The sequence below is a fragment of the Plectropomus leopardus genome, chromosome 12 (assembly GCF_008729295.1).
Source record: "Plectropomus leopardus isolate mb chromosome 12, YSFRI_Pleo_2.0, whole genome shotgun sequence".
Taxonomy (NCBI): Eukaryota; Metazoa; Chordata; class Actinopteri; order Perciformes; family Serranidae; genus Plectropomus; species Plectropomus leopardus.
The window spans coordinates 9,117,261-9,142,002 of NC_056474.1; the positions used below are offsets into that span (position 1 = coordinate 9,117,261).

The window sequence follows — 24,742 nt, forward strand, 5'->3', positions numbered from 1 at the left end:
AATTTACTCTTTTTTAAAATAAATAAATGCAGAGGTTTGATATGCATGTCTGTGTGGGAGTTTACTTTTTTCTTTAGATTTGGATGATGAGTCTCTGAAGTACAAAGCAGACAAAAGAAGTGGTGTATATGTTTGCTTCTACTACTTTAGAGCTCTTTTTCTTTCTTAAAATTTTGGCTTAAATAATAATTGCTCAAATAAACTGTTTTTTTTAAATTCATATTCAGGTGACTTTATTTGTGCCCCTAGTTAGATTTGGTTTGCAGTATAAAATGCAAGGCAACCATTTAACACACACACACACACACTGTCAGACACCGCAGACAACATACAGGATAAAACATAACAAGACAATAAAAGATAAAACAACTGAACTGCAATCTCTTTTTCAATGGAGACCTCACCAAGACAGCAACATATGAAAATTTACAGACAACTATAATAAAAAAACATAAAAGATATACAGTAAACAACCAAAATCATTTAAACAGCTTTAATAATAAAAAAATAATATCAAATAATGTCAAATTTGTATTTTTCACACCAGCACAGTAATGCCATATTGCATTTAAATAGGGGAGAACTGGATGGGTTGTCACACTTTTTTACTTTCTTTTAAACACCTCAAAAACTGTGTCCTCAATAGATTTAGTCCATAAACAAACTGCACTACGGTCTGTTGTGTACAGACTGTTTTGCCACCAAAAAAAGGCTGTAGAGCCATGTTCAGCTTGATGACACTGTAGTCTCATTTACCAACTGCCTTAAAAATTCTCAAATGGGGTATTTACTGACAGATTTTATTCTGTAGAACAACATGTAAAAATCTCTCATGCTTGTTTTAACCACAGACTGTATTTTGGGTATCTTAACAAAAATGTCATTCAAAAAACCCTTTCACTTTGAGACAAGGTAATCTGGAGTGTTAAAATGCTAACTGATTTCCGGGTTTAGGACTCATTCCTGCGCCACTGTGTTGGCAGTTCAGAGTGCCAAAGCATGACTGTACTACATGCCTGTGGCATCTGGTGGCATTTTACACAAGTCAGTGCTTCCATTCACATAATGGATATTCAGTGAAGTAGACAACAAAAGGTATCACTTTGATGGTACTGGTACTGGCAATTTATTGCACTACATCTTACTATTTGATTAAACCTTTAACTATCCTCTTGATTTTTTTTCCATTGCCCTATTGCGTTTTGTTTGGCTTTTGTAATGAATTTGCTGATTTATAAATAAACTTTATCACTATTATATACCTGGCATGCCACACATACTATATTATTTAAAAACCCAAATTGCTAAATTACCTTTAAAACCTGAACACATAGGCCTACTTGAGGAAATCATTTACATTACTCATAACCGTGAACAAGGTGTTCCACATTATGAAACAGGAGGTGACTGGTTGAGAAGTTGAGAAAGGGATTCCAATTGGATTAAAACAGGTTCATTCATTTACCTTGAGGTGTTTACTGTGTAACCCAACGGGCTGCCATGGAGACCACATGCTCTGGCAAGTGAAGATGGCTCTGAGCCAACGACCGGGGGCCTCTTCAGGAAACGATAAAACACAGAGCAATAAGATATGCACATGTTTTATCGCTCTAAATAGGAATAGAAAACAAAGTGTGTGTGAGTGTGTGTACTCAAGAAACAACAATCCATTCATACATTCAAATATTTGCCTTCACTATTTAAGTTGAGCTGAAGGAGATTTTCTTCAGGGGGGCAGATGGTGAGATACAAGGTAATCTCATGGCTTCTCTAATTAAACCTAATTAATTGGTACTTGACAGTTTGTTTGGATCGCCCGGGGCTTTTTAGCCATACTGCTGAAAAACAGGATTTATTAAAGCTTTTATGGATTCAGTCGCATCTAATCCACGTCTTATCTCACATGTCAGAGATATGGCAGCAGTGACAAATGCCTAAAATAGTTCAGAGATTTACAGAAAGGACATCTTAAATTAAACATTCGATTGTTTAAATCTTATTTGATTACTTTTGGAAGCAGTATTGCACAATGTAGAGTTTAGAGGAAATGCACGATGTTGTCATTCTTCCAGGCTTTTGATTTTTTTTTTATATCATTTGTTCTTCCGAGCAATAATTATAAATACTTTTGCTAAGTATATTTCAAATGGATTACATAACAAAACATCAATACTGAATTATAAAGGACAAAAGGTTATATATTTCTAAAGAAGTTTAGGTTCAAGATCGTTTTGATGCAGAAAGTTGGTGATATGCTGATGGTTATCTCCTTTCCTTTGTTCTGTCTCAGCTTAAAAACACATTTAATCAACTGTGTTGAGCAAAGAGCCGTATAAAAAGTCTTGAGTCGAGTTAAGGTCAGGGCTGTAATCATCTATATTTGGAATTTTCAATATGCACACTCTGCAATTAAGTGACATCCTAAAAAATAAAGCCAAACACACAGTGCCAAAACTGCAGTTCTTTGAGTGGCCACTTGTGGGAATACCCACATGAGTAATTTTTTAGAAACTTATCAGCTAAACTAACCACTTCATAGGATTCTGAAGCAAAAAATCTTAATTCTTTATTTGGAATAATAAAGTATTTGTTTGAATATTTGTTTATGATACTTTAAATGTCTAAAGACGTTATAATTTAACATAGTGTGGACATTAACATTATGACATTTTGCAGACTTTGGATTTTTTGTCCATACCTCATGGCCAAATGTTGCTCAACTGACATCACAACTTAAATTCCACCAAATATCAACTTCTGATGATGTTAACGGCCAGCTGTCTTGATTGGGGTCCTTAAAGTTTTGTTGACTGAGAGCCATTTCAGAGAGCCAGCATGTGACTGAGGGCTGCACGACTATGTCAAATATTATGACATATTCTACTATACTAACACTTTCAGCTTTCCACTTTGTAATACATCTGAAAGTAATGAAAACAAGTGACAGTGTATTGTTTGACAGTACAGCTTCTGCTGGGTTACCACAACATCACCTGGACAAACCACATGCAGAACTGCAGCACACCGTAAAATCGGAGCCAGTGGTGATAAAATGGCAATTTATTATGTTTATTTATGATTATGATTACATTTGCTGATCATTATTTCCAACGGCGGTGCGGTTGCCTGTCCAGCACAGCAATTTTTCAAAATCCGGGTGTTCATTATTGTAATATGACATTGCTCCAGCTCTGCTGATGTTCCTTTTACATCTCTCATGTTTATTTACTGAGACACCACTAGTGTGATGTCTGTTTGGGTGGATGCAGCAGATGTTGGGCCTCTGAGTGACAGCGAGTCTTATATGATCCCATATGTTGTGCTCCTCTTTCCTGCTTCTGCGGCTCATCAGTACAATGTACAAGATTCACACATGCTCATGTTGTTAGTGGGGGGTTGGAGCTTTCCTGTGCATGTTTTTTTTCAGACATGTACAGAGATGTTGCTGGTCCATCTGGGCCCTGTCATGCAGATCAGACTGCAGACCTTCAGGACAAGGAGTTGACTCCCCTTGCAACACAGTCACATGACCTTTCTGCCTCACTGAACCACTTAATGAGAGTCCTTGTGTAAACCATATCCTCTTGTATTGTTTTGCTCTTACTGTACCTGAAAAATATGAGCTGCAGTAATTAACACATGCTGCTAATCCAAAATGTCCCTTCAGGTGCTGAACACACAGTCCTTCCTGAACATAAGAGATGGAAAATGTGAGAATATTGCGAGGTGGGACATGCTTTGCTAGCCAGTAGCTGTCATCTCTCCTCGCTCTTTCACACACTTTCTTCTTCTCTGTCACTTTTTTCTCTCTCTTGAATCCCCAGTGGTCCGTCTATTATTCTGTGTTTGTTAAGTGTTTCTGCTCGGCTGACAGACAGCTGTGGTGTGAGGCCTGCGTTAACCAAACAGAGCCTCGGGACAGTGATTGGATGGCAATATGAAACGCTGCAACAGCTAAGACATCTTCTTTCCCGCTGCGGAACATTTCATAATTGAGACGTTGACCAGCGGTGTAGAAATTTGGTGGGGAGCCAAAGTGATTTCCTAACTTCTTTTTCTTTTAACAAGCCTGCTTTGCGGCTTAGTATGTGGTGAACCTTGGTTTCAAAACATTCAAAAGCAACCCTGAGTGAGATTCAAATGCATGACCCTGAAGTGAAGCAGGAATTTGATTTTCATTAAACGTAAAACTGAAATATTTGACCTCTTGATCCTCTTTACGAGACTTTAAAACCTTGCGAAGGGAATTTCACTCAACTGAGCTCCTCCAGTTACCATTTTCCCCTTGACTTACCTAAACGATAAAGACCACAGATTTATTTTTCTGTTTCCCAATCACAGTCAAACTGGCAGCTTGCATCACATCCAAAGCAGCACACAGAAAATAGCTAACCATGCCGTCTCCTGTGAAACGTTAGCCTCACATTAGGTAATTTCTCCTCGAGGAAAATGGTCATAATTTCACCCAGCACAATAACCTCTTCCTCCAACAGTACAACCAAAGACGATTTGCCGAGCCATTAGGCGGCCATAATGAAATAAACACCAGTGTGAGAAATGATTTCTATCACTCCTGTCCCCATAAAGTCTGATCTGTGTACAACAACAAACACATTTAAGCAGCTTGACATCCAATTAGACTCGGCTCCGATCAGACGGACACTCTGTCAGCGGTCTAGACATTTCGTCCATTCAACCCCTGCATGACACTGACACTGAGTGCTGTCTTTCATGCACAAATATCAACAAATGAATGAGGGTGAAAGGGTTATTTGAGGATGCCAGAACTTACTGTTGAGTTTTGCTGTTACATTATTGGGTGAATTTCATTGAAAAAAAACCTCCAGAAGTCAGGTTTGACGTCCCAGGTGAGTCATCATCATCTTTTTCTTTACCTTTCTATATCTAGGTGTTCACCTGAAATAGCTCTAGGGATGCTTACATAAGACTGTGTGTGTGTGTGTGTGTGTGTGTGTGTGTGTGCGTGCGTGCGCGCGTTTGTGTGTATGTGTGTGTAAGTGTGTAAAAATCCAACAAATAGTAGTTATCTGTAAAAAATGTCTGTAAAATTAATGACCCTGTGGTTACAAATGTAAGTCTCTGGCCAGTCTTTGATCACACTCTTTAATAAAGCTTCATCTCAGATAATTTGTGGTGCTTTTTGTGTGTCTTTGATGTGGCGTAATAGAAAAACCACAGGTATAATTGATGATATTAAAAATTATTCTATTCCATTTCGTTGTGCCTGTTCACGGGTCCTGACATCGTGCATGCTCACTTAGTGGCTTAATGGATCTGAGCCATTATTAATGTTGTGCTTTTTCTCCAATGACAAGTCCAAATGTCTGCTGCACAAAAAGGCCTTTGCATATTGCAAATTAATCACAACATGTTTTCATTGCTTTGTTGTCCTTTTCATGTGCAAGTGCTAAAGGGGCAACATCACATCAAAAGCCTAATTCCCTATAGGAATATAATCAGAGCTTTATGCCACGAGCAACTTAATGCCTCCATCTCACTTTAAATTACAACTACTGAGCATTAAAAGCATAAAACACAGTTAAACACATTAAATCCACCCTTCTAAGTGAATAAAAAGTTGTATTTTAAGCTAATATTCATATTTTTTAGTTTATTCAGTAACTCTTGGCAATTAGTGTGAACTGCCCAACCTACCATAGGTCAATAATGTTAAATTGATGACCATTAAATAGATCTAAAGCTGGACCGATATATCAGCCGACATTAGCTTTTTGCATTTGTTTTGTGTTTATGCAAAATAAACATATCGCTGTCAGATTTTTCTTTTTAAATATCAGCATTAGCCTCAAAATCCACAACCAGTCAGCATCTATTAAATACTCAAATATTAACTGTGAATGATTAAATCAACTTTATAAACAAAACCACAACAACAGAAACCTGTTGTGTGTATATGTTTTATGTTCTTTACCCAGATGCATCAAAATTGAACAATTTCAAGAAAACAGATCTTGTGTTCACTGCATCACAAAGAGCAACTAGTTTGGGGATGACAGGGAATTAAATAAGGTGTTTATTTATATATTTTTACATGAAGTGGCCCAGGGACGCTCACCTTGCTTTCTTTAAGGGGAAAAAGCTCAGGCGCGCAGGGGCCAGTTGCAGCAGCCCCACACATGTATCTAGGATTTTAGGACATACGATTTAAGGACATTTCTAAGATTTTAGGACGTTTTTAGGATTGTGGGACATTTTTAGGATTTTAGGGTAAGTCTATTAGGGGCTTAGCTAGTACCTCTGTGTGTGTGTGTGTGTGTGTGTGCGTGCGTGCGTTAAAAAAATCTATTTTGATAATGTTTTATGCATGTTGACACCTTGTGCAATAAAAAAAACCAAAACAATTCCCAATGTGAATCATTTTATTTTTTATTGTGAATTAGAAAATGACTGGGGGCGGGTGCTGGCTCCCTTTAGGTGGCCAAGTGTGGCCTGCGAGCCATACGTTGAGTATCACTGTTTTAGCCCCTTTAATAGGAATCATGTGTACTTTTCCACACTGCCAGCCATTTCCTGAAAATAGAGTTACTTCACAACACTGCGCAAATGTTCTTCCTAAAAGTCATCCCCACCTACCTGAGCAGTTTGAGAGACACATCTATCCTCCCTCCTGATGACGTCAGAGCAGCCAGTAGTTTGTCCTCGCCGCACGAGCTCCCTCGGACTGCTGGAGATATCTGCGAGGAGGAGGAGCTGTCAAAGTTTCCCAGAGAAGGAAAAGTCTTTTACTTGACGAGAGTGAAAAAGCTACAGATTTTGTTTATTATTTTTTTGAGTTTTGATAAAGCGGAGTATCGCGTGTTGTTGGTATGGAATGACACCTTCTCACCAGGAGCGTCAAAAACACGATGGCAACCCGTTTGGTGAAGTGGATCAGTCTCACCTCTCTGCTGCTGTGCCTGGGCTGCTCTGCTCTGGCGGAAGGGAAAGGTATGTAGGAGAGCTTTTACAACATGTACGTGGCTGAATGCTAACAGCCTTTCGCTTTCCCCTTCTCTCTGTGCTTGTCCGACATTTACATAAATCTCACAGAAATCACAAACCGCTCAAAAAGCCGCAGAGAAACTTGATCCAGCGTGGTGGAAAAAGTTTCCCACCGTGTCGCTGTTCAGACGCTGACCTGGGAAAAGTTACACAGAGACTCTGACAAAAGTTAACCGAAGCGGGATTATGGTTTATGATAAGAATTGCAGTGTGCGTTGCGGAAAAGTTGTGAACAGTTACAAAAGTGCGTAGCCTAAATATGCATCCAGTGTGAAATAACGATGACCCAAGTGCGCAAATTTGCACCGCGTTGATGATGATGCTGCTGCAGGGAGGGGATGTGGATTGTGCAATTTACTGTCGTATTTTATTTTATAGTCCCCTCACGTTTCTTTTCTCCCTTCTATTTATGAGCATGCAGTGTGAGCATTTATGCAGTGTTTGACCTATTTGTGGGCAAAAATAGAATAAAAATGAGAACGATGCTGTTACCTTGAAACACACGCTAAAAGCTCTTTGATGCATCCACTAAGGGACTGTTCTTTATTTAATTTAGAATGTGGGTGGCTGGGGATGGGACTTTGTTTTGTGTATTTTTTACTTTCGTTGAAGCTACAAATATTTTTCCTCCCAAAGTGATTTGAAGGACATTGCATGGCTCCAACAGAATTTAGATTTTAAAAACTCCCACTTTGGTGTTTGAAAGTACAACGTTTTAGGACAAAATCGTGGAGTTGAAAAAAAAGCCTTGCTTTGTTTACTCTTGCAGTGCATGCTGGTTAATTAGGGCAAAAATGAGACATGTAGAATAAAGGGATTTTGATGAAATGAACTATTTTAAACTTAGATTTGTTGATTTTTTTGTCTTCTGGTAGAAGCATTTCTCCTACATGTGTCCAAGGGTCATTGGAAATTTGAAAATCTGACAATGATTCTTTTCATTGTTTTCACAGTTTCTGGCTAAATGGCATTAAGGAATGTTTTCTTTAAACTTGCAGATAAAATAGTTATGCCTACAGCCATTTAAAGGAGAGCTTGACCCATGCTGGATTCCCTCCCCAGTGCTTAAAAAATTATTTGACATATTTCCCCCTTTTTGCACCACCCTCTACCCTCACATAAATAACAGACATTCCCTAACTGTTTCTCAGGCAGAAAAGCTGGCCATGTGATTTCCTCATTTGAGATCTTCCTCATTGTTTTTACTATAGTTCCAGCATCCTCTTACATAATAAAATAACTGCCCCATGTGCCCAGTTTGCATCTGGTCCTCAAAGGAAATTACATCAGAACGTGTAGACATTCACTTTATGCACAGATGATAGAAAGCGGAGAGTCTGGGAAGTGTATATGTAGTGAGGCCGATGAAAGTATGAAAACAAGGGCAGACGTAGCAGGAACAGGGGTCTAGTGTTGGTGCTCTTTTTTGGCCTTGAAGTAAAGGTCACAGAAATGTTATTTTTTAAAATGACATGGCAGTGTTTTGACTGTTACTTCAATGCTTTCTTACCGTCTGCTCTCTAAATGAACACCTGACTTATGAGGTGATATTTCACAGAGATTTGACCGCAAAATAAGCATCTCACATGTTAGAATAAACATTTTTTATTAAATATTCCACATGTAGTTGGAGTGACTCAGACCTTGTTAAGGCCAGATGTCAAGGGGAGAAAGTGACCAGAAGTATCACTTTACTCCCTAATGACTTTGACTTCCTATTTGCATGAATCATCATTGTCCGCACTCATCGCACCGATGTTCCTCCTTATAAGCAGATAAGCGCAGTGTGTTGGGTGCCAGCAGCGCACGTGCAAGTTGCATCTTTCCTGTCTGCTCCAACAAGTAACAACCAGACAGTGCTGGTTTTCAGAGAACCATAACAAATCAAAAGTGTTTGTGAGCCAAAAAGACAGAGTCCCTAAATATTTCTGGGCTTCTAAACAAACTCGACAGCGCACATTTCACGCTGCAGCAAGTCTCCCACAGTAAATAAGGATTTCAGAATTTTATTAAGACCACAGAAGATTAGAAATGAGCAGCTGTAATGACAGTCATGTATGCAGTACAATTTGGTTTAATTACTGTTCATCTCCATTTCCAGGGAAATGTGAGCTCTGCCATATGGTCTGACAGTTTTAGTTGTTGTTGTTGTTGGTTTTTGTTTTTGGCCAGGGGCTAAGACAGATGTTTCTGTATGGCACACAGTGTTTTCCTAGCACGCAGTGTCCCTAATAGTCAAAACTTGATTTGAACAAGATGTCATGCTCCAATTATAAGACATCAGACCTCCAAACTGAAACAGCCGAATATAAATGCTTGATTATGTGAGTTGTTTAACATCTTGATAAACACAAATAACACATGCATTAATTTTTGTTATTGAATTACGAGAGAGTAGCTGGAGGCTTCCACAGTGTGCTCTTGGGGTGGAGCTATCCAGTTAACAGTCAGATTATCTATTAACTTCAAATTAAACAGCAGAGTTTGTTCCTTAAAGGAATACTTCAACCCCAAACGACCGTTTGTATATCAGTTGCTTACCCTGTATTGCGCTGAATACGGGAAAATGTGTTTTTCTCGTATGCCTCCAGGGTGAACGAAAAGTCCAAAAAGGAGAAAAGTCTTGATGAACTGAAGTAGAATGGGTCTGTGTTTATCAAAACATCCAAACTCTCGCACAACTCTTCTAATCCAAGTCTCATTCATCCAATCATGTGCTCACTTCCTAAACAGACAGCCCTTTCTGATGGGAAAGCGAACGGAAAACAGTGACAAAAACAGTAATTTTACCTTGCTGAACACAGGAGCTGTCTCGATTGGTTTCTGTGTTTGTGTAATAGTGTGATTTTGGAGAATCTAAACTAACCCTGAACCACTACTACTTCAGCTCACCAAGAATCGTCTCCATTTCTGGATTCTCACAGAAGTTTCTCTCAAGTTTTCTTCACAAACTCAAAGTAATATACACAAAGATTATCTGAGGGGTGATGTGCTCCTTTAATAGCTACAAGCCACATACAATTTTGCTAAGAAGGTTTTAACGATGTGTTTTTAGTTTGTTTGCTTTGCTACAAGAGTCAGTGGAATTTTGAATGAGGTTTTCTTTAACGCAGAAGTTCTGGTTTCACTTTGGCTCTCTCTTGGATGTTGATGTTATTGGTGTACTGATCATGACTTAGTAAGATTTGGATCCATATCTGTAAAAAACACAATAATATTTGAAAGTTAATTCAGACTGAATTTGGAAAATACTTCTCTAATAGACATTTGACAACTTTTATTTTGAAAATCTGCAGTGTTATTTTCCTGTCTGCAAGAAAAATAAAGGATTACTGCTGCTGACTGAACCTTCTGTGTGTTTGAGTTGCAAGTACACCTTAATTAAGAAACATGAACAAGATTTAAATCAAAAGTAAAAGTCCATGCTGTGATTCAACATTGCCTTCCAGCGAAGTGTATCTTTAAAATATCAAATCAAAAAGAAAGAAAAACAGTCTTGTTCTGCGCTCAGTGACAATGCATTTCTGAGATAATCCAAAGGGGTTTATAAGTCTTAAGAAGAAGGATAATTCTCTTAGCCCCACAAAGGAGCATGTAATCCTTCAACTTAATCTAAAATCACCAAACCGGGAGATACACGGTTTTCAAGGATGGACGCCTGTTGGGTCTATATGACTGCTGTAAAGTCTGTTTGACTTGAAAGTGATTTTGTTGCTTGGAGGCTGGTGAGAACATCTGGTCTGCTGTTTACACTATGAAGTGGCAAAAAGATTGTTAAGTAGAGAAAAACTTGAAATTGATGGAGATCATGAGTGAAAAACACAATCCTGATGGGTTTTGTTCTGTGTTTGGGTTTGGGTTGGCTGTGTGAGTGCAGAAAACTTGACAGGTGTAGCAAGTTTGTCCTTTAAAAGTTGACAAAAACAGCAGGACCCAATGATATCTCATATGTTTTTATTCCAAACAAAAATGAATGTCCAAAGGTATTGAATTTTAATCATAGCTGGATTCTTTGCCACATGGTCAGCCCAGTTGCGGTCCTCTTTTGGTGAAGACTTTAAAGCCTTTTGGAAATGAATTTGAGACCTGCTAGTACACCTGACAGCGAGCAGCCTGTCCCGCAGGAAGACCACCTGTCAGTCCTCTGCTCAGCGACAGCCTGCCAGGGCATGATGGCTTGTGGAGGAGTCAGACAGGACTTGCTGAATAATAGAAAAGCTCCTTGTCCCGCGCGCTGGCATGCTCAGTTTATTAACTGTCATCATCTGTGGGGAGGTCGTAAATAACGCCCAGAGCGTCACCCAGCAGCCAGCCACAAGTAATAATTGTGGTGATTTATTTCCCAGGTGCAATGCTAAATGGTATCAGAATCAATCTGACTACTTGAGGCTGGAGTTTAACCCTTTAAAATCTGAAAACAGTGGTTTGATTTCTTTCTAGTACATGGGGATAAGGCAACAAGCAACTTGACACCACATGGCTCAAAAAATAGCAAGAAAAGTTAGAAGAAAATTAACTGAAAATAAACAACAACAACTACTATTACTACTACTACTACTACTAATAATAATAAGAAGAATAAAATAAAGAAATATAAAAACAAGGAAATTACCTAAAAAGTGCTGAAAATCAAAAATCTAAAATAAAATAGTGACAAATAAGATGTATTTATTTTCTATTTTCATTTTATAAAATTTTTGACCTTGTCTCATTAGAAAATGACTAAAGATGTAAAAATGTCCAGAATATATATGTATTCAGTAAAGTGATTTTAAATATAAAATTATTGTAACCATAAATAAAGTTTTCTGGACATTTTTACATTTTTAGTCATTTTCTAATGATTCTCCCCTCTTTTTCAGAACTAATTTTTAGGTAATTTTGTTGTCACCTTGTACTAATTTCCTGCAGCTTGTGGGGCATTTTTTTGCCAAGTTGGTCACTGCCATTTTTCTGATATTTAAAAAAAAAAAGAAGGGAAAAAAAAAAGGGTCAAGTGGACATTGAAAGGCATCTGAACACAGCGCCAGAAAACTGTCAGTCCAGGTTTCAAGGGGTTAAATATATCTTCTACCTTTAAGTACTGGATGTTTCCAAGCTGCCAAAGCACAGATACAGATCTGAGGTGAACCTGCCTGTAAGCCCCTCTAACTGGGCTATGAGTTAACCTATGAAAGATCAAACTAATCTCAGGAGCATGTCAGCAGCTAAACCCTTAATCCTCGATGCGAGGCTCCCCGGCTTGCTTTGGGCACAGGATAAACCCACTTAAAAAAATATGCTTTTTCACGGTTATTGGGTTATTCAAGTTCTCGACAGAATGAGATTGGAAGATAATATATATACCTATAGGTGAAGTTCAGCGCAATCATTTCTGCATTTAAATGTGCTTGCACACCTGCAAATGCGGAGCTGAATCATGACAAAATTCACTCCTGCAGTGCTTTTCAGCATCCTGAGTAAGTGCTTTCCCCTCTGCGCTGTAGCTTTCCTCATCAGTCATCTGTTTTTTTTTCCATCGCTTTCAGAAAAAAACATGCCTTTTCTTTTCATTAAAGCTCACTCTTTGGGATTAGATGGATGTCGGTAGTGAAATATAGGTTATGATCCCGTGTAATCCTAGAATCTCTAGTCTGCGTTTCGGGGTCCGGAGTGGCTCTGGTGCTTCTACTGCTGCTGGTCCTCTGATGACCTTGCCAGACTTCCATCTGCTGCAGACATTGTTGGAAATATGGCTTTTTGGTGTGGGCCGTGGGAGCTGGAGGATCATTTCTTGCTGCCCTTGCTCCAAGCTTTGATGAACTGCACCATGTCTGAGTGGTAGAGATTTTAGAGAGCTGCTGGCGAGGTGCAAGATTTTGGTTTCACTCAGGGACAATAGTGCCTCTGTGGAGGACAGGTTATCTGGCAGCACTGATACTTTTGTAGAGCGAGTGAGATCTGTTGCGTGCAGCGGACGCACCGGAGGCTAGACGTGTATGTCATCGAGAGGAAACACAGAAGTGAAGCAGTTTTTGTTCTTCTTCTTACTTTGAACCATAAAGTCACATCTGAATACAGTAAATCCATTGTCTAGCATAAAAATCAAGTAGTTACTGCACTTCTGTACCTGTTAATTACATGTCTGCGTCCAAACAAACAAACACAAACAATAAAGTCTTATGTATTATTCTCATGTCTGCCATGAATATTTAATAAGTTAAGAAATGCTGTCCATGACATCACTGATTTCAAGTATTAAAAAGCTCTTTTTGGCCTGTTATTAAAAAAAAAACAGGTGTTTATTTTGTTGCAACTGCAGCTACTAAAGCCCCTTTTGTAGTTTGTATACATGCTCTAGGAAGCATGGAATAAGTGAGTGAATGTGGTTACTCATTGAACTGATTTGCGTCCTTTGTTTGTACATGGTAACAAAGAGATCTGCTGCATTTATGGCCTTTCCATGATCCAGTGGCTGTGCATGGAGTCTCCAGTGGAAAGAGACCCAGGAATTCAGGTTGGAAAAAAGGCCTTCTGCTATCTCCCCATCTCATCAGATGCAGTGTCGTGTTAAAAGGGAAAAGAGGCCACTGCTCCAAATGAGTTATTAAGCCTGTCTGTCTCATACAGGGTGAGGGGGTGTTGAGGAGTGCTCATAATTCTGTATGATTTCATTCTTTTTGCCTTTTGCAGTGACATTTTAAGCCTTTTTGACCTTATCTTTAGAAAAACATGACTCACCCATAATTCTCATTTTGTTTGGGGTGTACAGTATATTGATAAATCATTACTGTCAAATTAGAAAAAGGACAAAACCCCACATCAGAATCTGTATAAATAACACGAGCCGAAAATACATCAACACAACAGATAATTATTTTTTTTCGTCTAATGTGGTACTAAATTGAATATATTTAGGCTAGTGAAGTTGGCTGGTTAAACAAAACAAGCAGTTCGAGGACATCCCTGTTATCTTTAGAATATGGCAACAGGAATTTATCATTTTTTGACCAAATAATTGGTCCTGAAAATAATCTGCAGATTAATTGATTACATTAGATTATATTAATTGTTATATTTAGAATGAAAACAGTGCAATAAAGGTTAGTGTGTAAGATTTAGGGGAGTGTAGTGGTGTATAGCAGTGAGGATTGCAGATTGCAATCAGCTGAAACTTCTCCTGGGTAGAATTTTTAAGTGTTTGTTACTCAGTTGACTTATCTGCAGAAGTTTCCTCCTCTCCATAAAACATGGACTCAGTGATTTTAACTGGTAAAAACACTGAATAAAGTGGTTTCACTTTACAAGTAAGTGTTTCTCTGACGCTGTTTGGCATGTCGGGGATGGGTGGCTTGATGGTAATGTGTGCTCAGCTTTTCTCTCTGGTAACATAAGATCCAGGATGTCAGGAGGTTTTCACTGGTAGCTGAATTATCCACAGAGGTCTGTTTCTCTCCAAAACAAACGCACTAGATGATTTAAACTAATGAAAACATTTAATAAAGCAGTTTCCTCGCAAAAATAAAGTCTTTTTGCAACACTAGTCATTGCAAAGGGGCTTCTAATTGCAGAGGCCAACATGAAAATGTAAATATGTGAATGGCTCTATCTATTGGTTTGTCTATTCTGGGCCACTGTAGAAACATGGTGGTTAACACGGGAATCTCAATAAACAAGGACCAGCTCCTTGTGTCGATATAACCAGGTCATTCTAAGACAACAAAAACACAACCGTTCTTATTCTCAGGTGACTATACAGTAAAGAAAACATAATCCATTTCTTAGTCCAATATTTCTCCTTAAATCATGCACAACTTTAAGGATCCTCAAAGAAACATATTTTATTATTGATCTGTATGTACCGTGTGTCTACATCAGTACATCTGCATGCCAGTTTTAGGTGAGAGTGAACTGCACCTCATGAAAAATCATCTGTGAACAACTGCATGATTTACTTCTAGCTCAATATAGAGTTAAAACAAAGAAAGTAATGTTCTTTTTTGGTTGGCTTTTTGGTGGATGTTTGCCAATGCACACCCTTTACTGTACATTTAGCAGCAGCAAAATTATTTTTTGCCAGTTAATGTCTGTTTTGAATAGATGTCATGTTGTACATGTATTTGACAAAGCAGTTTTTGAGTCTGTCCTGTCAGGCTGCAGCTGCTGAAACAGTAAGTCAGCTCTAGTAGTGAAGGTAAAGATGGAAATTGGGCACCAAACATGTTTCCATTCCTGGAGGCTTTTAACTTGGATGAAAACCATCGCTCTAACCCGCTCAAAAGAGGATGCAGCTCAGTTCAGAAAGGACAGTGAGCAGGCGAAGTCTGAGGCCTTTTTCTACCTTGCAGAGAAATACAATTTTGTATTCAGTGCTGAGCTCAGTGGATCTTCGTGTCACGATGCAAATGTAAGAGATGTCAACAAGATGGACAGGGGTGGTGCACGGATTAAAGGTGGAATTGCAGCAAGGGGAGAAAAACAGCAAAGTTGAGGATACACAAACAAACATCAGAAAGACAGGGTGAGATCTTCGACTTTATGTATTCGTGCCCTCGCTTAATCATCAAAGAGGCCTCAGTCTGATCTTTCTAGTTGCTGTTACTTCACTTTGGCATTCATATGGGAGATGAGAGTCTCCCACCATTATCCCAAAGACCTCCTGTAGGTGTGGCATCTTCTCTAATGATCTAAGGGTCACTCTGAGGGAGAAGCATTTCAAGCAGCGCTCGCCCAAAAAAGGAATCCCCTACAGGGAAGGGAACAATAGCTTCACAAACAAATCTCCATCTCAGAATATCTCAGAGAAAGAATTGGTTGAAGGGTGGTGGCTGATCTGTGAAATTTGCTTCCCTGATAGCATTTAGCCTCTTCCTGTGTGGTCCATTGGCCTGGTAAACTAAATGGGGCAATTTAAGCTGTGACTCACTCTTAGTGGTTTGGACCTTGTGGAACATTATGGTTAATTTATTCAATTTTTGTAAATGAATTCCTGCATTTGTCAAAAGCTATCAGGATGGAGATCCAGGATGTTTAATTTGCAATCCCCTTTGCAGTGTAAAGAGGAGGGGGGGCTTCCTGCCTCACTTCCTGATTAAAAGGATGCAGGAGCTCTTCAACAGCTTTAACCTGAAGGATTAGGCTATTTTCCATTAGTGTGCTTTGGCTCTGGTCTAGTCTGTTGCTTGAAGGTTCAGCCTTTTCCAGGCTCACACTTGTAAACAGTGGAAAAGGTGTGACTGACATTGACGTTACATTGTTCTGCTTGACTTGACTTGAATTTACTGTAACTACCTGAAAACCTACTTTAAGGTGAGGTTGACAACATCATCATAAGGGCTGACCAGAGTGCTTTAAAGACTTTACCTTTTCCATGGTAATTGATGTCCAAGTCAGTATTCAAATGCGTCTGTGTTGTTCAGTGTTTCCCACAGATTTGGAATCAATATGTGGTGTTAGCTGACAATGGTGGTGGTGGTTGGGGGGGGGATCTGCAAACTTCCTGTCTTTCTTTTATCCCGTGTACTGTGTATGTGTCCCTTTTTTACCAATCTGTCTCACCTCCCTTAATTTGGATGTATTTTCAGGTCCAGTTATAGTCAGGTGGAACTCGTGGGTCATGAGTTCTTTTTTTATCTTAGCTGCAGTTTTAGAAGTTTGAGTTGCGAGTTAAACCTATTGACCTATTAATTTGGTCAAAGTTGATGAGCGATGATCAGGATGAGAGGAGCAGCTGCTGAAGAGGCGAGTGAAAGCAAACTTTCAGACCCACAATTAACGATTAAATTTAATTTGAATTGCATCTGGCATTCTGCTGCTCTGTCTGTGCCCAGAATACGCTCTGCACTCAGAGTGAAGTACATATACATATTTTAGCGGTACATATATAAAAAAATGTAGTGGCTGGTGTTTTAATCGTAGTGGGCTGCCACAATAAATGCATGGGTGGGTAACCCCGAAGTTGTTGTTGATTTAATAATTATTTATTATATATACTCCAAAAATCCCAAATAGCCCATAAAACAAGAAATACTAGTACATTATTAAACACTGTCATGTTTATTTATTTATTCATTTGTTTATAACCCTTCATATGTACAAATTTGTTTCTACAGAGTTTGGCTGTAATGTATTTAATGCCATTATTGCACATTTTGTAGCTTTTCAACTTGTCATTGTCTCTCTAGGTCCGAGTATGCTGGCTTGTTTTGCCCCCTGATCCCATCCTGCCACTCTGGCAAAGCTTTGAATATTCGTTTGTAATTCTCACTGAAGCTAAAAGTCCCTTAAAATTGTGAAAAAATGAGGGACAGCTCTAATCATCTTTAACATCAAATGGCAAATCACATATGGAATACATAATTATTTATGTGGTTCAGGGTAACCCTGATCAGGCTTGTTTTCATTGCTCAGCTACTTATAAAAGGTGTGTTGTCTTTGCCAATGTTATTAAGGCATAACATGCTTCGTTGCAAGGGTGTGGTAGAGCATCAGTCAAGACTTACAGCATGTGAGTTACCAGTATTGAAAAGGTAGTGGCAAGTAATAACTAGTCAAACAGAAACACAAGGAGTTTTGGCTTGTTTAGTCTTTGTGAACTCCGCCATTTCCTCTGCAGGTAAAAGACAAACAACTTCAGTGATGTTATAACCTTTTATCTTGCTTTCAGCAGCACTTGGATGCCAGCATTAAGAGAAGAATGGATTCTTAGCTTGCTGAATTGATTCGTACTGTAGGCGCATAATAGGAACCTTACTTTACAGAGAAGACTTTCTCACAAGCAGAGTAAACATCTACAGACATGTAGAATCACTTGTTAACTGATACCTGTATTGCCTGCAGGTTTCTTCTAGTCTAGACCCCCTGTCACATCTTTGAATGGGCCTGGTATTGACATGTTGCAGAGTCCCAAGCTTGAATTCTCAACTTACAGTGTACCTATTGTTGTAAGCTTCCTTGGGCTTTTTAACAGTGAGAGTGTTTCCTACCCAAAATGTTAGTAAGGCTGAAAATTAGCCAAAATACATAGTGGCTGGGTGGCGGGGATCCAAATAAGATAATGAGAGAACATGCATGACTGAGAAACGAAAAAGAAAAGTGCATGAGACAAATTCATCTAGCTCCTGTGTAGATCAGACATGAATAGATGTCTACTTCCCGAGAGAAACCCCAAGTCTTTGGACAAAAGGCTCTTTATTCAGGACTTTGTTGTCTTCTTCGACACAGGCTTATCTGTCTTCCTTGACCTTAACTTGCCATGTAGACATGACTTTACAACCCTGTGTCAACAGTGGGGAGAAAGGCATCCCTCTATGCCAGAAGTTATGAAGGCTGCAGGGGTAAGAGGATCCATTTAGCTGTTTGGGAGCTTTATACTGGATCAAGGCATCTAATCCTAATAGTGAAAAAAACTAATGTATGCCTTGAAATGGAATCAAGGCTGAGAAGTCTACAGCCATGATAGCAGCTTTTTAAGGCTGCATTTTGGGCAGCAGTTCTTAGAGTTTAATGCCAAAGTCAGCAAGCTGAAATGCTCTCCATGACAATACTAACATGCTAGCAGGTATAATGTTAATCATTTTCACCTAATTTTAGAGTGTTGCCATGCTAACATTTGCTAATTAATTGTAAACGCAATGTCAATAATTTTGAATGTATTTGATCATGAACTAAAAGTATTTGAAAAATGAAATTTTGACCTGATGATGGCCCAGAATTAAATCTTAAAGGGCGACTCCATTCCCGGTATATTCAAATCTAGAAATTCAAATGATGTTGACGTCTGTATGTTTTAGCCTCAAAATGTCATTTTCTCAAGCATTTCTAAAAAACTTTTAACCATGAGATTTCTGCAGGATATTGTTACTAAATATAAAACCACATTATGCTGGTGACGTTAGGTTAGTTTGGTTTCAAAAGTCGCATAATAACAAACAAACATTGTGATCTAGGCAGCGATAGACCAGCAACTGCCATGTGCTGTGAGGTAAAATTTTGTTTTGTGTCGATGGAGTTTGGTGCCTTTGAAGAGAGCATAGATAACAGCTTCCGATCCCTGTTGGAAAGAGCTGTCTGATGACAAGTTAAAGCAGAAAAAAATTCTTAATATAGCATGCACTTAAACTGGTATTGATTTTTGAGGTGGTCCTTTTTTTGTTAGGAGACTAAAATATGTTTTGCTTATGGCCCCATTCACAGTCATCAAACTCCTTTGACAGAAAAAGTAATTTTACTTCACAGAAGAGGAGTTACCAGTTACTACTGCCTCTGATTAGTTAGTTTGTTTTATTGTATTACTTTTGGGGGATCTTCAAAGCTTTTTGATAACAGCTGAGTGTGAGTTTCAATTTGAAAAACAAGGAAAAGAATGCAGATGGACCTGCCCTTAAGGGATTCAGAAAGTTAATACAGTGCATCATAGGGGAAACTTTAGTGTCTCCACCAAACTTCATGACAGTCTATGTAATAACTTTGGAAACATTTCATAGAAAATCACAAATGTCAACTTTATGGTGGCACAGGAGGAAAAAGTCAAAGTGCAAAAACTTTGACGTGCTGATGGCACTAGAGGAAATATTAGGGGATAGTCAAAAGTTTTAGGATAAATCTTCTTTGGACCATGGATATTGGCATAGAATTTTATCACAGTAATACAAAAGTTGTGATATCTCAGTGTAGAAAAAAGTAGGCTGACAGCCAACTGATGCTATTGTCCTCTCTGGAGCTGTGCCGGTAGTGTGGCTAAACAAAAAGCTCTATAAATACTTGATTGTATTTTTTATATACCCAAAAGTCTGTCTCTAAACTACATATGTCATAGAAAAAGAACACCAACAAGTAATCTCCACATAGACCAGTGAAGTATAGTTCTGGCAAGCAAATAACAGACGTCCCTCCTCATGACATAGCTGTCTAACTTACGACTACAATGATGATAGGGCTGCTGGCAGTGTATTGTTGCGGGCGGTGTTAGAAAAGGAAAAGAAGATGTCAGCCCTTCTCTCACTATGGTTCCAACATTTTACAAGCCAACATCACCTCTCAGGGATTTCATCAGCATCGTAAAATGTATTTCATCCCGGCCATTTATAGACGAGATGACAGCATAGTTCATAATACTGTGGCGATGGCACGGCTCGGCTGCAGAGTTGATCTGTGATTTGTTTAACTCCCGCAGCACTAAAACATAATGTGCTCTAAACACAACACGGCCGCTGTAGTACCTTTTCTAATTGCCTAGTAAGTTTCAACAACACCAATGCTTCGTTGAGCTCAGAATTAATTTCCTGGTGGGACTTTAAGCGGAACATCTTCATTACCACATGTTTTCATAATTGAAGCCAGAGGCCTGTAAAAGAGACGGAATTCAGCTTGCTTCGCTTACAATGTTTCCCACCGTAAAAAAAGTGGAACTGACCCTCTTATTGCAAGATTGCCCACTAAAGCCATTAGTGAAGGCCATATATTGTAAGTATATTCCCATGCAGTGCATCATATTGCAGCCCCATGACACTTAAAGCACCGCTGATAAATGATCAATATCTGCTCCCCTCCTTTCATTTTCATAACAAACCACTTCAGCTTGATAGCTGTGTGGAGAATGGGTTCCCTGCTAGAAATACCCTGGAGTGAATTGTTGGACAATTGCCAGACAGTAAGGATTAGCCCTCTGCAGTATATCCACTACATCAACAACCTCTTCCTGAGCTGATTAGAACACAGTCGGAGACTTTTTTAATATGAATGCACTTGTTTCGTTTTTATCTGGGTATTATTTCAATAATCACACACCCAGAAGATTAAAAATACTGAATACCTAATTGGGTTTTTGGGTCAAAGGACGTGAAAACAACACGCTGATTCCGTTGAACAGTCAAGCTAAAAGTATTTGAAATATGCTTTTTGGACTGACATGGGAAATTGCCTTTTCCCTCTCTTCCTAGTGTTACTCTGTCTTGTTAAGTCAGCATTTTGTATACTTTTTTTATGCACTTGTGTCTTCCAAGAAATAAAATCATCTGAACTGTCCAAGATTTATTCTGGGTTATAAATGCTTGGCACCTGTTGGTTGATTTTAAAAACATCCGGATTGAGGTCCAAGATTTGTAGCTGGAGACGTCATTGCATCTGTCTTTGTAGCTGATAACAAAACTATTGCACAACAGAAGTCCATAATTTAGATTTTCTGGAGCTTTTGATTGTTTCACATGATCTTCTTCAGCCAAAGGAGCCATGGACTGGTTTGGTGGTATTGCCCTTTTTCTATGTTGGGTTTAAATGTGAGATTGACAGTTCATTTTTGACCATGTGGTGTGTTGTGAAGCTAACAATTGCATCACAGTCATTTCTCATTCTCTCTTTATTGTTATAGTCTTTCTGCTGTTCTCTGCAACCAAGAAAAGTAAAGTTGTTGTTGTCATGATATGGCCATTTAACAGCCGTTGACTGAACAATCTCACCATAAGGAAAGGAAGATAGTGTGATAAAATCAGAAGCACCAGCTCAAACTAGGGTTTATTTATTTATTTAATTTATTTCATGTTTATTTAAATGGGACATTGCTTATAAATGAACATCAGTATGTGCCCAAAGTCATGTCTTTAATTAGCTTTTTTTGGCCAACCAAACGATTCTTAATTTACAGTCATAAATGACAAATAAAAGCAGCATATTCTCACATTTAAGAAGATGGAATCAGTAATTGTTTGACATTTCCACTTAAAAAATGACTTTTCATCAGTTGTTGATTAGTTTTCTTTTGATTGACTAATTAATTAATTGTCCAATCAGACAGCTTCTAAAGCTGACCTTAAAATGACTTTTTTTCTTGCCACTAACATATTTTTGCTGGTTGCACATAATGCAAGATAAACCAGAAAGTTTCACCCCATATCAAGGTAATCATTGCATTAAAGTTGGTTGTATTTTCTGTTTACTAACAAACTGGTAACTGGCCAGTTTTTCGTAATATTTCCCTGGATCGGACATTGGATAACTGCAGTGTTGGACAGGTTTTGTGTCCGGGTTCATGCTCTGGTTGTCCACTCTCCGGAGTAGTCATCAGAGTTGGTAATGTGTGCTTCATACAGAGTGATTCTGAGCCAGGGTCTTTGTGTTCAGCAGTGTAGCTTATAGTGAGAAAAGGGTCTGGCCTGCCAAGTCTGATGCCTTTGATGACTGATGCAAAGCAGCCAGTCCTAAGGTTGTGCAAAAGCCCCTCTGTGTCTGTGCAGTGAGGGGGCGGCCTTGAAACAACCGCCCTCCTCACTCATAATCATCTTAAACAAGCTTGCGCATTGTTTCGGAGCTTTGTTAACCATGTGTGATGTGCTCTTTTTTTTTTTTTGTCAGGAACAGGATGACGCCCCGCATGTTAACAATGGATGAAATCTGAGAAGTGGGCTTGTGGGAGAGGTGTTTGATGAAGAACTAGCACCATTTTCTGTCAGTGGTTGCTGCTCACTATTTCAGGAGTGATAGAGTTGTTTTGAAAATACTGTGCCGATTATAACCGAGCACTTTGGGGCCCGGAGTACTTGGCAGCAGCACGCTGTCGCATTTCAAACATTTCTGCTTGACGTGTCAACAGGAAGACGTGGCTAAATTCTTGGGAGCTTTCCTGCGCAAATTAAATCGGTCATGCTTTTGGCGAGTACATCGCAACATGTAACAAAATCCCCTTTCAGAGTGTTGAAAATTATGAGAGCTCCTCTGCTGTCCGAACGAATTCCCTGAGCTCCGTTTGTCCCTGACTCTTGCCCTCTGCCAGTATGGATGAGGAAGAAACTACTCATCAGTGGATTTAAGGCCCTGCTGATGTGTAAAGCAGAGGTTGAATGGTGAGTAAGGGCTGAGCAACAGAGTGAAGCTTACTAATGCAAACCCGAGGGCTTTTGTAGAATATTCCTTTTATGGGGTCTCTCTCTGTGAAGACTCCAGCGGGGAAGAAGTTGCTGGAGACATGACTAAGGCGGTAACAGAGCTGTTGGCAGGCAATGCTGCGAAACAGCGGTTGGACCTACACAGAAATGAGCCTGTCAGCAATTGCGCTAAAAATAAGAAACCCTTGAGCAGAAAGGCTGCCTCAAAGAGCGTCTATCTCCTTTGTTTAGATGAAGTGAGGAGTCCAGTGAGTGAAAGTTATCTGTCCTCTCTGTTGCTCCAATATGGGCCTGCTGCTCTGCACTGGGAATGCTTAAATCAACAGGGGATTCCCGAATCACAGCTGCTTTCTCTTGCTGGAATGATGTGTGAAATGTGTGGGTTCCTTCGCTTGTGGTTGTTGTTTTTCTTTTTCTCTTCCTCCGCTCTTCTTTTCCAGGCATGGCTTAGTGGCGGTGGGGTGGGGGGGGGGGGGGGGGGGGGGGGGGGGGCACTGAGCAGTGAGTTAGCAGCAGCTCGCCGCCCACTCCCTCTCCAGTCTTCCTCCCGTGCTTCCTGTGGGATTGAAGAGGAGTATGGTTTTAACAGGGAAGGAGAATGAGGAAAAAAAAAGGAGAGGTGGGGGTTGTCTTGGCTAAAATGGGCTTCAATAGGGAGAATGTCTGGACGTTAAAGAGGAAGTGGGTTGAATGTTGGAGCATTGCAGCTGAATGGTGGGTGCATTATTGGAATTTAAATGGGGCCGGGGCGAACGGAGGCTGTGTGAGTTTTGGGTAACAGGAGTGGGATTGTTTGCTGCCTTTATGGAGGACTAATGGACTTTCCAACAGGGCATGTGGGAGAATTGTCCGACTGATGATATGTATTGTTTGATTATTTGGGCCATCATGTTGGGCCCCTCGTATATTGGTCACAGCTGGAGAGTAATAGGAGTGCAGCTGTGTTTAACTAACTCCAATAAATCAACCTGGTGCCCAGTAATTTATGCCTTTTTCGAGGCATCTTCTATCATTTATGGTTTGTTCAGTCATGGATATTGCTATTGGGTAATAAATGCATCATTGACTATTGAGATAAATGTGCAATGTGGTGATTATTCACAGCAGTAGCTCAAACAATAATCAGCATGAATGCAATGAAAGCTTCTCTTGTAGGTCAGTGGGCACATAATAAATGAATATTTAGCTAAATTAAAGGGTTGTCTCAGTGAAAATTAAAAAAAAAACACATTTTCTCATTTACCCCTGCTGGTATGTGGCCATACAAAGTACTGCACAGATTTTGAGATATTTGACTGAGAATTTAGTCACCATGCCAAAATAATGCAAGTCAATGGAATTAAGGCTGGATGATAGGGATAAAAATCAAATACCACAATATATTTTAAAGATAAAAACCTTGATACCAATATTGCAATAACATTGTGAGTTTGTCTATTGGTGCTTTTACAAAATATTTACACGGTGAGATTTTTGATAAATAATCATCAGTAATGGGGTTATAATTACCAACTGGGTAAAGAAAAATAATATAACAGCGAGAATAGCCTGTTAAGTTCAGAAAATTGCATCACTTTACTGTAATGCATTCCTTTAAAACCAGGAAAAGACCACACTTACAATATGACAGTATCCAAAATCTAAGATGACATCCAGTCTCATATCACAATATCAATATTTTGACACTGACATAATATCATATTACACACTGAGCTGACACAGAGCAAAATTAGCACTTATTTGATGTCTTGTTTTGTCATAAAGCACTAAAGAAACCATAAAAAGAGATTTTTTTTTTTTTTTACTGAAACAAAATTGCTCAAACTGATTGATCAATTCTTAAATTAGTTGCTGATTAATTG

The 24,742-nt window shown here is 39.1% G+C and overlaps 1 protein-coding gene across 1 annotated transcript in view; it reads left to right on the top strand.

The window, feature by feature from the left end:
• Positions 1 to 6,698: 6,698 nt before the first annotated feature.
• Positions 6,699 to 24,742, top strand: part of egfra (epidermal growth factor receptor a (erythroblastic leukemia viral (v-erb-b) oncogene homolog, avian)) — a 54,793-nt gene continuing 36,749 nt past the window's right edge. Inside the window, exon 1 of the mRNA XM_042497209.1 lies at positions 6,699 to 6,969. Within this exon, the coding sequence (XP_042353143.1) occupies positions 6,888 to 6,969 (82 nt within the window). The 5' untranslated portion in view covers positions 6,699 to 6,887. The remainder of the gene's footprint in view (positions 6,970 to 24,742) is intronic.